Source organism: Pan troglodytes, chromosome 9, assembly GCF_028858775.2.
Source record: "Pan troglodytes isolate AG18354 chromosome 9, NHGRI_mPanTro3-v2.0_pri, whole genome shotgun sequence".
In the NCBI taxonomy this organism is placed as follows: domain Eukaryota; kingdom Metazoa; phylum Chordata; class Mammalia; order Primates; family Hominidae; genus Pan; species Pan troglodytes.
The window spans coordinates 64,518,963-64,530,920 of NC_072407.2; the positions used below are offsets into that span (position 1 = coordinate 64,518,963).

The 11,958-nt window shown below is 44.9% G+C and overlaps 1 protein-coding gene across 1 annotated transcript; it reads left to right on the forward strand.

Moving 5' to 3' along the window:
- Nucleotides 1-5,144: 5,144 nt before the first annotated feature.
- SCGB2A1 (secretoglobin family 2A member 1) lies at nt 5,145-10,560 on the forward strand. The gene is made up of 3 exons (XM_508486.6): nt 5,145-5,258; nt 6,869-7,056; nt 10,343-10,560. Exons 1-3 carry the CDS (start codon nt 5,204-5,206, stop codon nt 10,385-10,387), a joined length of 288 nt encoding a protein of 95 aa, XP_508486.2. The 5' UTR covers nt 5,145-5,203; the 3' UTR covers nt 10,388-10,560.
- Nucleotides 10,561-11,958: the final 1,398 nt, after the last annotated feature.

Sequence of the window (11,958 nt, forward strand, 5' to 3'; positions counted from 1 at the left end):
CAGGGTGGTGATCACACATCCAGTTTTCTCAGGACAGGCCTGGTTTACATTGTTATCCTGGCATCCCACCCATTTAGGGTTCCCTTTTATTCTCCAAAGTGCCCCTCATTTACAATCAATAGCATGGTCACCCTGCTCATAGGATGATGGCTGTGAGATTCAAAGGGGCTTACAACAGTGCCCGTCATTTAGGAACTGGTGTAGAATTGTTTTTCATTCATATTTTATTGAACATTTCCTGAAAGTTGCTAAACAATGAGATCTTAAATGTTCTTATCACAAAAAGTGTGTGAGATGATGATGTGTTAATTAGCTTGAATTAATCATTTCAGAATGTATATATACATCAAAACATATAAACCATAAATAAATATAATTTTTATTTGTCAATTTGCCTTAGTAAAGCTGGGTAAAAAATTAAAAAATGTATGTAAACATGTTCAATAAATTGGAACTGGTTTCTGGGAAGATTAATATGGTAATACTAAGTAGAAGATGCTTGGGTGAGAAGTTATTTGTAAATTATTTCAATAAAACTCTGAGGCCAGTTGTGGTAGTTCATGCCTGTAATCCCAGCACTTTGGGAGGCCAAGGTGGGCGGATCACTTGAGCCCAGGAGTTTGAGACCAGCCTGAGCAACATGGCGAAACTCTGTCTCTACCAAAAATACAAAAATATAGCTTGGCATGGTGGTGTGCGCCTGTAATCTCGGCTACTGGAAAGGCTGAGGCAGGAGGATCGCTTGAACTCAGGAGGCAGAGGGTGCAGTGAGCCAAGATGGCACCACTGCACTCCAGCTGGGGCGACAGAGCAAGACCCTGTTCCAAAAAAAAAAAAATCATAAAGCCAAAAAAACTCTGAGGAAAGGGGAACGCTGAAAAAAAATCGAATACACATGGATCAAAACACAGAACTTTGTTTTCAAACTTAAAAGTTTTAGCTTATATCTGAATAGTTACTCAAATATTTTAGAGAATGTTATGTGGAAGCCGAGTTTCAATAGTGTCGAACAGTCCTAGTGGTCCTTGGAGTTTACCATAAATACATTTTTTTATTATTCAAAAATAATGGCTGCCAGCTGACATCTGGATAGCACCTGCTTTGTGCCAAGCACTGTTCTCAGGACTTTCCACTTTTTACTTGTGACTCACAGCAATTCTATGACTGTTCCCATTTTAAAGGGAACACACAGCATTAAGTCTCCTGACCAATGTGGCAGTCAGCAAATGGAGGAGCTGTGATGTGAACACAAGTGGTGGTCAGGCTCCGAGTCCTCACTCACCACCCACCTGCCATCCAACCCTTACGAGAAAGGGCTGCAGAACCTGCAGAGACGGGACCCAGCAGTGCAACACAGCGGCGCTCAGCAGAGCTGCAGCTTCTCAGGCCCTCCCTTCCCAGGTCCTTCCTGGGAATCTTGGGAATGTCCAGCTGGGATGGGACTGCCCCATGGAATAAGGGATTTTATCCTTTCCTTACCTTTCAATCATCTGACTCCTCTGGAAGTCACCTCCGGCATCTTCTGAATTTATCCATCTTTAACCTACTTCTCCCTACCCACAGCCTCCCCTCATCCTCTGAGCCAGAGGATGTTTCTCCCACTTAAGGGAAAGCACCCTCTCCCTCCTTTGGCCTTCCAGAGCCCTTCATCCATCTCTCTCTGCACCTCTCCTTTCCCGTGCGGGCTTATAGTCTCCTGTGTGTGTCTCCCCAGGCCTCTCAGAGGTACAGAGGGTCACAGGTCTCTTCTGACAATTGAGTGAGTATGAAAAACGCACCACTGTCACGTGCATCTTGGGTGTGTGTGTAAGGGGAAGGGGGTTCTTCCTTGGTTGCCGTAGACTCCCCATGGAAGCTACAGCCTCTCCTTTCCTCAGCCCCATTTCAGAAAGGAGAGGCCAGAAAGCGTTTCTGATGCTTGCGGTCTCTTTAGAGGATTCACCCTGTTCCCTTCACTCAATCCCAACCCCGTGTCACCAGATGTATTCACCCCCACGCAGGGGGAGGTCAGTCTTTGCAAGCTTCTGACACATTTTGGGACACTGAGCTGGAATATGGGGGTGCTGGGGTGGATTGAACACTGAGCAACTCAGACTTGGAATCCCAGCATGAGGCTTGGGCGCGAGGGAGGCACCGGGTCCAGATGAGGCCTTGGTGACTTGAACAACAGGCATATTGCCACCAACCAAGATGGCTCCAAGACCAGAGGCCTTTCCTGAAGTTCTGTTCTGTGTAAGCAGGTGACTGACAGGGCAGGGCCATAAGGACTGGGACACCAGGCAGAGCCCCAATAAGTACTGGCCAAGGAGACAGTCTCACATTTCATGATCGAGGTCCTTCACTACCCTTGGGAAACAAGGCCACCAGCCAGGGTCAGCTGTGTACAGTGGTAAGTAAACAACATTTCTCCTTTCTGTCCTCCCCAAAATTAGGTTTGTTCTTGGCCACTGAGGCTCCACCTGAATGGTGGAAAGAAACATGTCACAAGTAATCCAGAGAGCAAACAATGCATTCACAGGGAATTAACAATGGATTCATCCCTCTGGCTGTTTCATCGACTTCTTTTTTTTTCTTTTTTCTTTTTTTACCTGAGCCAACTTTGTTTTTCTTGTTCCTATGACCTTCACTGTGCCCCTAATTAAACAGGGATGGGTTTTCTATCATGTGAGGCTGTCCCGTCCTTTTCCTGATTCTATGTGGCCACGTTCCTTCCCTTCCTTACCTTGCCAGTGCCATCTGTCCTCAAGCTTCTGTACTTGCAGTTCCCTCTCCCTGGAATTCTCTTCCCCAGATGTGTCCTTGGACATCACCATCCACCCATCCAAGTCTCAGCTGAAACAGCACCTGCTCCTACAGGCTGCCTTGGGGGGCTTACAGGCCACTGCCCCTGGGCAGGCCATCTATGACAGCATTCAGCTGTTGTGAATATTTTGTTGTTCTTTGCAGCAATGACCACTTTCTCATACCTCTGATATATCTTTAGTCTTGTTCTTTGTGCCCTTCATTAGAAAATAAGGTCCACAGGAGCAAGCACCTGGTCTAACCTGTTTCTATAACTGAATCTAGCACAAGGCCCAGCTCACAGGAGAAGCAAAACAGTGATGCGTACAACAAGGGATCCACGCATGAATGCAACTGCCATTTATTCAGAATTATCTCATGCTTGGCTGCGTGAATAAAAATTTACAGAGCGTCGGCCGGGAGCGGTGGCTCAAACCTATAATCCCAGCACTTTGGGAGACCAAGGTGGGTGGATCACGAGGTCAGGAGTTTGAGACCAGCCTGGCCAACATGGTGAAACCCCCATCTCTACTAAAAATACAAAATAAATAAATAAATAAATAAATAAATAAATAAAAATTAGCTGGGCGTGGTGGTGCACACCTGTAATCCCAGCTACTCAGGAGACTGAGGCAGGATAATCGCTTGAACCCGGGAAGGCTGAGGTTGCAGTGAGTTGAGATCACGCCACTGCACTCCAGCCTGGGCAATAAGAGTGAGACTCCATCTCAAAAAAAAAAAATTTACAGAGTATCTCTCATCTTTACAAAAATTCACGGCCAGGCGGGCACGGTGGCTCACACCTGTAATCTCAGCACTTTGGGAGGCCGAGGTGGGTGGATCACCTGAGGTCAGGAGTTCGAGACCAGCCTGGCCAACTTGGAGAAACCCCGTCTCTACTAAAAATACGAAAATTAGCCGGGCGTCGTGCCACATGCCTGTAATCCCAGCTACTCAGAAGGTTGAGGCAGGAGAATCGCTTGAACTCGGGAGGCGGAGGTTGCAGTGAGCCAAGATCGTGCCACTGAACTCCAGCCTGGGCCACAGGGCAAGACTCTGTCTCGAAAAAAAAAAAAATTCAGCATCACTTATACCCGTTTCACAAAGACAGAAAGGAAGCCCAGAGGGACCAGCATTGTAATTTGCCCAAAGACACAGCATGAGTACGTGTGGCCTCCAGGATCCACACCCACACCTGCCCAAATCTTATCACCTAAATCTCATCATCACCCAACCCCATTGCCACCCACTGCCTAGCACTGCCTGCCCAAGCAGTCAGTTACTCCACTCACTCACAGCATCCTCTCAGTCAGTGGACAGAAAACCGTAAAAGGCTAACAAAGAACTAAGCACAAATTAAATTATAAGTATATTGTAAAATAAATTTGTAAAGTTGAATTAACTTAGTGTTGTAATTCTTAACAAGAATAACAAGAAGCTTTCAGTAGAGGTTAGATATTAATGTTTTCCCCAAAACTTAAAGCACTTTTCTGGGCTGGGCATGGTGGCTCACGCCTGTAATCCCAGCACTTTGGGAGGCTGAGTGAGGTGGATCTCCTGAGGTCAGAAGTTCGAGACCAGCCTGGCCAAAATGGTGAAACCCTGTCTCTACTAAAAATACAAAAATTAGCCAGGTGTCCTGGCGCATGCCTGTAATCCCAGCTACCCAGGAGGCTGAGGCAGGAGAATTTCTGGAACCTGGGAGGCGGAGGCTGCAGTGAGCCAAGATCGCACCACTGCACTCCAGCCTTGGCAATAGAGTGAGACTCTGTCTCAAAACAACAGCAACAACAGCAACAAAACCCCAAAAAACAAAAACAAAAAAACCCGCTTTTCTGAAAAAGAAATGTCTACGGATTAGGAAGGTCTGCCTCCCAGAGGAAGATGCAGGTATTGCACGTAGCCCAAATATTTGATGATTCCAGGACCGGCAGATACACAAGTTATGAAACTGTTTGTACCTTGAAGAATAAGGAGAAGAGGAGGAGACCAAGAGGAGTAGAAGAAAAAGAATAGAAGGAGGAGAAGGAAGAAGGGAAGGAGGACTAGAAGAAAACTACAATAATAACAACATTGTTGAGACCACAAGATCACGCCACTGGGTTTTGCTTTATATTTTGGAAAACACTGTCACATCCATTTTACTAAAAGCCATGTATCATTATTGTAGTCCCCCGATTGTCAGGGATCCAAATATTACTGCCTTCTTGGTTTCTACAAGCAGAGCACAGGCTGGCTGTGTTCCCCTTGGTGTACACTATTGTGTCCTGGTCCCATGCCAGGTTGACACATTGCCTCATTCCTGGGAGGGACTAAGGTGCCTCCCTGGGGAATAAATAGAGCAGGGCTGGGTACTCACCTCCACAGCAGCTTCCTTGATCCCTGCCACGCACAACTGAACACAGACAGCAGCCGCCTCGCCATGAAGCTGCTGATGGTCCTCATGCTGGCGGCCCTCCACCTGCACTGCTATGCAGGTGAGTTCTGGGCAGAGAGGGCTGCTTCTGGGCTAGGAATTGTCACCTGGGCCCCTGTAGAAGAACTCCCAACCTCTAATCCCCAGCACAGACGAGCCCCAGTGTGAAGGGCCTGGGTGCGAAAGGCCTTAGGATCCCCATGAGTTCCCGACAATCAAGCATGCAGTGTCCTCATGGGCGGTCCCCTGCATTGGAGGTGTACACAGTGTATCATGGCACTCAGCGTCTCACCATGGTCACGGTGACCATAGAAACCAGGATGAGTCTCAGGATTAAATATTGAAATGAACTATTTCAGTGGGGCAAGGGAGAGATGGCATCTACACCTAGAAATCAGGAAATAATCATGGGTCTCCTTGAACGTGGAACAAAATAGGAAACCTCCCAGGACAGAAGGCCCAGGCTGCAGAGTGTGACCCAGTGTCTCTCACCCTGTGTGGCTCACTCTGTGTTCTCAGAGTTGATCTGGGTCCTTCTGGGATGCCCTTACCCTCCCAGTTGCTTCAGGCTCAAGGCAGACAGGTGAGAACTCACAACCCCTGGAGTCTCCTTCCAGCACTAAAGATTCAGTGGGAGGAAAAAGCCCCGGCTGCTGGAATGAGCGCTAATATTTCCATAGGTAGCCTGCCTTGTGCAGTTCACAAAGGTGGATTCCAAACCCTACCGTATTGGCATCCAAGGTAGGTGCAGATGTGTAGAAGGGTGACAAGCTCACAGTCAACTAACTGGAAAATCACAAAGTCCAGAGCACAACCAGCTCACATGAAGCCACGTCCTGAGCTCGTTCCTCTCCCTTACAGTTGGGGGTGACCTCAGATCCCCTCATGAACAAGCTCTATTTCACATTCGTGTGTGTGTGTGTGTGTGTGTGTGTGTTTGAGACAAGGTCTTGCTCTGTCACCCAGGCTGGGACTGGGACTGGTGTGCAATGGCACAGTCTCAGCTCACTGCAACCTCTTCCTCGAAGGCTCAAGTGATGCTCCTGCCTCAGCCTCCCGAGTAGCTGGGACTACAGGTGGACACCACTATGCCTGGCTAATTTTTAAATTTTTTGTAGAGATGAGGTCTCCCTGTGTTGTCCAGGCTGGTCTTGAACTCCTGAGCTCAAGCAATTCGCCTGCCTTGGCCTCCCTAAGTGCTGGGATTGCAGGCGTGAGCCACCGTACCTGGCCACACATTCCCTTTTATTGCAGTAGAGTCAACAGAACTAATGGACAATGTCCTAGACCCATTCATCTGAAATCCTTGGAAACCCTACCTGATGCTGGGCATGATAACAGGGAAGCATTGCATGACTTTGAACCAAGAAAGTCCAAGCAGTGTTTGCTATGTCCCCCCAGTCAGAGCACCTCATTTCTCGAGGGTCCTCTTCACCAAGAATACACAGGGTTGGGCTTCTCTGGGTTTGGAAGGTCAGAGAGAATTTGCAGAGCCTGAGTTTACACTCCCAGAATTGAGAACTCTGCATACTGCACCAAAATCTTTCTGAACCTCGGTCTGTCCCTGGAGGTACGAAGATAGCCAGCTTCCCAATTCATCTGTAGAATGAATCACACCTCTAGTAATGGCCCATGTTCTTGTGTCTTTTTTTTTTTTTTTTTTTTTTCCAGATTCTGGCTGCAAACTCCTGGAGGACATGGTTGAAAAGACCATCAATTCCGACGTATCTATACCTGAATACAAAGAGCTTCTTCAAGAGTTCATAGACAGTGATGCCGCTGCAGAGGCTATGGGGAAATTCAAGCAGTGTTTCCTCAACCAGTCACATAGAACTCTGAAAAACTTTGGACTGATGATGGTAATTTGGGTTTCTTCTTATGTACCCTTTGAAAATCACTGATCAGAACCAGCGGGCTCTAAATTTGGCACCAAGAATGCCAAGCAACTGGTGAACAAACTTTCTTTATATATCAATTCATTAAACTTTGTCTCCAGGCTGCTTTGCCACTTCACACTGAGAATCTTTAGGGAGTGATAAATGGAAAAGGCAAAAAGGAGAAAAGAAAGCCTTAGAGATCACCCGTCTACCTCTGACCTCACCAGTCCCTTCTCACACAGACACAGACACACATAAGCACACAAGTATAGACACACACAGACACACGGGGACAGGCATCGGCTTTTTTTTTTTTTTTTTTGAGACGGAGTTTCGCTCTGTCACTCAGGCTGGAGTGTAGTGGCGTGAATCTCGGCTCACTGCAACCTCCACCTCCCGGGTTCAAGAGATTTGCCTGCCTCCACCTCCCGAGTAGTTGGGATTACAGGTGTGCGCCACCATGCCGGGCTAATTTTTGTATTTTAACTAGAGAAGGAGTTTCACCATGTTGGCCAGGCTGGTCTCAAACTCCTAACCTCAAGTGATCTGCCTCCCTTGGCCTCTTAAGGTTCTGGGATTACAGGTCTGAGCCCCTGCACCCAGCCAGAACATGCACATTTTTATCAAGAGAAAATATCTGGTTCTCAAGAGATCACACACTTGTAGGAGCAATCTACTAAGAAATTTCCTACTTTCACAAAAACAAATATTCAAAACATTCTTATTTTTTTTATCTAGCTCAGAAAATACAATTTGTGCAAATTCTGCATTTTCTAAAATAAAGAAAAAAATTTTTTTGAGATGGAGTTTCACTCTGTTGCCCAGGCTGGAGTGCAGTGGCATGATCTTCGTTCACTGCAACCTCTGCCTCCTGGGATCAAGCAATTCTTGTGCCTCAGACTCTCAGGTAGCTGGGACTACAGGCATGTACCACCATGCCCAGCTAATTTTTGTATTTTTAGTAGAGATGAGATTTTACCATGTTGGCCAGGCTGGTCTTGAACTCCTGACCTCAGGTGATCTGCCCGCCTCGGCCTCCCAAAGTGCTGGGATTACAGGTGTGAGCCACTGCTCCCGGCCTAAAATAAAGAATTTAAAATGCAAGTCCAAGCAACCAAGATTTGTTAGCATACATGACTGGAAATCATGCACCACTTAATTAAGTGCCTCATGAAGTGGTAAGTGCAGATTATGGGTGTGAAACAGCACGAGTGCTAGAATTGTTTAAAACAAAAGTCAATGGTTATAACAATGAGTATTTCTGTCTGTTTATAAAGATGTGTTGGTTACGAGTTTTGTTTTTTGTTTTTCGTTTTTTTTGAGATGGAGTTTAGCTCTTGTTGCTCAGGCTGGAGTGCAATGGCACGATCTCGGCTCACTACAATCTCCGGCTCCTGAGTTCAAGTGATTCTCCTGCCTCAGTCTTCGGAGTAGCTGGAATTACTGGCACACAACACCACAGCCTGCTAATTTTTGTATTTTAAGTAGAGATGGGGTTTCACCATGTTGGCCAGGCTGGTCTCAAACTCCTGACCTCAGGTGATCTGCCCGCTTCAGCCTCCCAAAGTGCTGGGATTACGTTTTTTTTTTTAAGAATTTATTTAATACCCCAAAATTTTATTTAAAACATTCCATAATAAAAAATGTAAAGATATATCAAATGCTCAAGGATAAAAATAAATATTAACTGCAATTTGGGATGGTTGAATCATTTTTTTCTTTAAAAACTCAGATTAGCCAGGTGCATCCCTCATACCTGTAATCCCAGCACTTTAGGAGGCCAAGGCGGGCAGATCACTTGAGGTCAAGAGTTCAAGACCAGCCTGGCCAACATGCTGAAACCCTGTCTCTACTAAAAATACAAAAATTAGCTAGGCGTGGTGGCGCACACCTGTAATTCCAGCTGCTTGGGTGGCTGAGGTAGAAGAATTACTTGAAACCAGGAGGCAGAGATTGCAGTGAGCCAAGATAGTGCCACCGCACTCCAGCCTGGGCAACAGAGTAAGACTCCATCTCAAAAACAAACAAACAAACAAAAATCCTAAACAAACCAAAAAAACCCCTCAGATTAATCATTCATATTGTAAAATTCCAATGTTTCTTGTTTCCGTTTTTTTGTTTTTGTTTTTGTTTTTGAGACAGAGTCTTGCTCTTTTGCCCAGGCTGGAGTGCAGTGGTACAATCACAGCTCACTGCAGCCTCCATCTCCTGGGCTCAAGTGATCCTCCCGCTTCAGCCTCCTGAGTAGCTGCGACTACAGGTGCACACTAACACACCTGGCATATATATATACATACATATATACATACATATATACACACATATATACACACATATATACACATATGTACACATATATACACATATATGCACACATATATACACATGTATGCATACATATATGTACATATACACACATATATGTACACATATACGTACACATATATACATATATGTACACATATACATACATATATGTACACATATATACATATACATATATACACATATATGTACACATATATACACATATATACATATATACATATATGCACATATATACATATATACATATATGCAGACACATATATACATATATGCACACATATATACATATATGCACACATATATATACATATATATATTTTTTTTTTTTTTTGGTAGAGATGGCATTTTGTCATATTGTCCAGGCTGGTTTAAACTCCTGGGGTCAAGCAATCTGCCCTCCTTGGCTTCCCAAAGTGCTGGGATTACGGGCATGAGCCATCCCACCCAGCCAAGCTCCAATATTTCATAGGCCTCAAAGGTAATGGTGAAGAGTCTCAGACTGTTACAACATTTCTACCTTTTATGCCTGTGCAGCAACTCAAAACCATCACATTCTTCTATCTGAGCTGAGATTTTTTAATAATTCTGTGTTGTAAAAGCGGTATCAGAAACAGTCCAAATGATCAGGTCTTCAACAAATAGTATATGCAGCATATTTATTGGATAAGTTATTTCAAAGGATAGAATTTTTGGAGAAAAAAAGTATTACATGGATCATTGGTAGGGAAGAGATCCTACAACCCTGGCCCCTGTTTGGCATTATGAAGTGTCTCCTAGATAACAGAATAAATGGAGAGGGGATGCTGGCTTTGCTTCCACTGCAAATCCTCCTGAGAGTTAGCTGTTTGTGGACAAATGCAAGAAAACAAGAAGACAAGTTTTAATATTTGATTTAGTAAGTGAAATTTGCAAACCTAAGTGACCTGCTTTTGTTTTCCAGCATACAGTGTACGACAGCATTTGGTGTAATATGAAGAATAATTAACTTTACCCAAGGCGTTTGGCTCAGAGGATTACAGACTATGGCCAGAACTCATCTGTTGATTGCTAGAAACCACTTTTCTTTCTTGTGTTGTCTTTTTATGTGGAAACTGCTAGACACCTGTTGAAACCTCAAATTCATTTCCATTTCAATAAACTAACTGCAAATCACTAAAATTCTTTCTTGTTCTTCTATAAAAAAAGAAGCTTTCCAGGCTGCACAGTCAGGCTGTAGGTTGCAGACAGAGACAAGCCTCGAAGGAGTTAAGTGAGGGTCCGAGGTTTCTGGGAAATACTTTATTTCTCATCATCTCGAGCCCAAGAGTTGGACTTCTCTCTCTCTGCAGAACAAAGTATTAGCTCTTGTTGCTTAGCTAATTTTTCTCTGAAGAGTGTTTCACTCTCCACATCCCACTACCTCCCTAAGCCACTTTCTCTGGGGACCTCACACTCTTGGAGTCATGCTCAGAAGCCCTGATTTTACCCCAGTCCCATCCATGCTGAGCCCTGCTGGTTATGCCAGGCTCCTCTGGGTTGTCTTTGGGCCTCCCCCACGTGTGCAGGGCCCAGACCAGAGCCAGCCAGGGAGGGGAGGCCTGCAAAGCAAGGTGGATCCTGTCTGGATTTTAAATTTTGAGTTTTATTTGTCGTTCATGGATGTTGGCATTAATTTTGAACTTTTAAAATATTGCATGAAAATATTACTTACCCTGATGACTGAGTTTGCTAGCATAGCGACACCTTAAATTGTGCAACTTTTCTCAGTCCGGTCTCTGCCAGTGGGTTCATCCTCCCCTGCCCCACAGTGAGCTGCAAAGGCAATGAGGGTTGAGGGGAGTGAGTGCGCTATGCAGGGACCCAGCAACAGAAGGGGATGTTTAAATGGAACCGGGGTCTCCATCGTGTCCTGTCCCCAGCACTCCTGTCACCAGGGTTAGGTTATTGCCTGTCCCTTTTCCTTCTGGGGCTATCCCCTCACCCAGGAAGACCCTGTCTATGTGTCTGGACAACTCAACTTCACCAGGGCCGACTCTTCCATCAGGCAAGGCAGGGGCAGGGATCCAGGCCCACAATATACATAGGGATGTATGGAAATGTTATAATTTAAAGAATAATTTCCTGAAGTGATTGTAATATTAATGAACATATACCAATGAATCTAGCCTGAATTCTATACTTCATCTTACCAATACAGTTGTAAAGTATGTTTAAAATGTTCTTATGAAGAAGTGGCCTATGAAGGCAATGTAATACCTGTGACCTACAAAAGCCATGCAACAGATAAAATATTGCTGTTTTATTTGGACTCAGAGACCTATCCTCAAACCCTCAATCTTCTGGCCAAAGTTTAGGTCAAATAAGGATGTGATGTGTCAACTTGTAATTCAATATGTAAATGACAAAAATCTAGTTTCTCAAGAAGAGCTGGACTAGATTCTTTTTTAGAGACAGAGACCTATTCTCCTTTTTCCCTGAAAGACAATTAGGAAAAAACTCAATCAAAAACCCCAAAATAAAGAGTCAGAAAAGCCAGTTCTCATGCCTAAAGACTCCAGCACATGGGATCCCCTAGAC

Excerpts from the sequence above, each read along its gene's own strand:
- SCGB2A1 (XM_508486.6), top strand. The coding sequence starts at position 5,204 with ATGAAGCTGCTGATGGTCCTCATGCTGGCGGCCCTCCACCTGCACTGC. Across the intron at positions 5,259-6,868 it reads CCACCTGCACTGCTATGCAG|ATTCTGGCTGCAAACTCCTG; the intron begins GTGAGTTCTGGG and ends TTTTTTTTCCAG. Across the intron at positions 7,057-10,342 it reads AAAACTTTGGACTGATGATG|CATACAGTGTACGACAGCAT; the intron begins GTAATTTGGGTT and ends TTTGTTTTCCAG.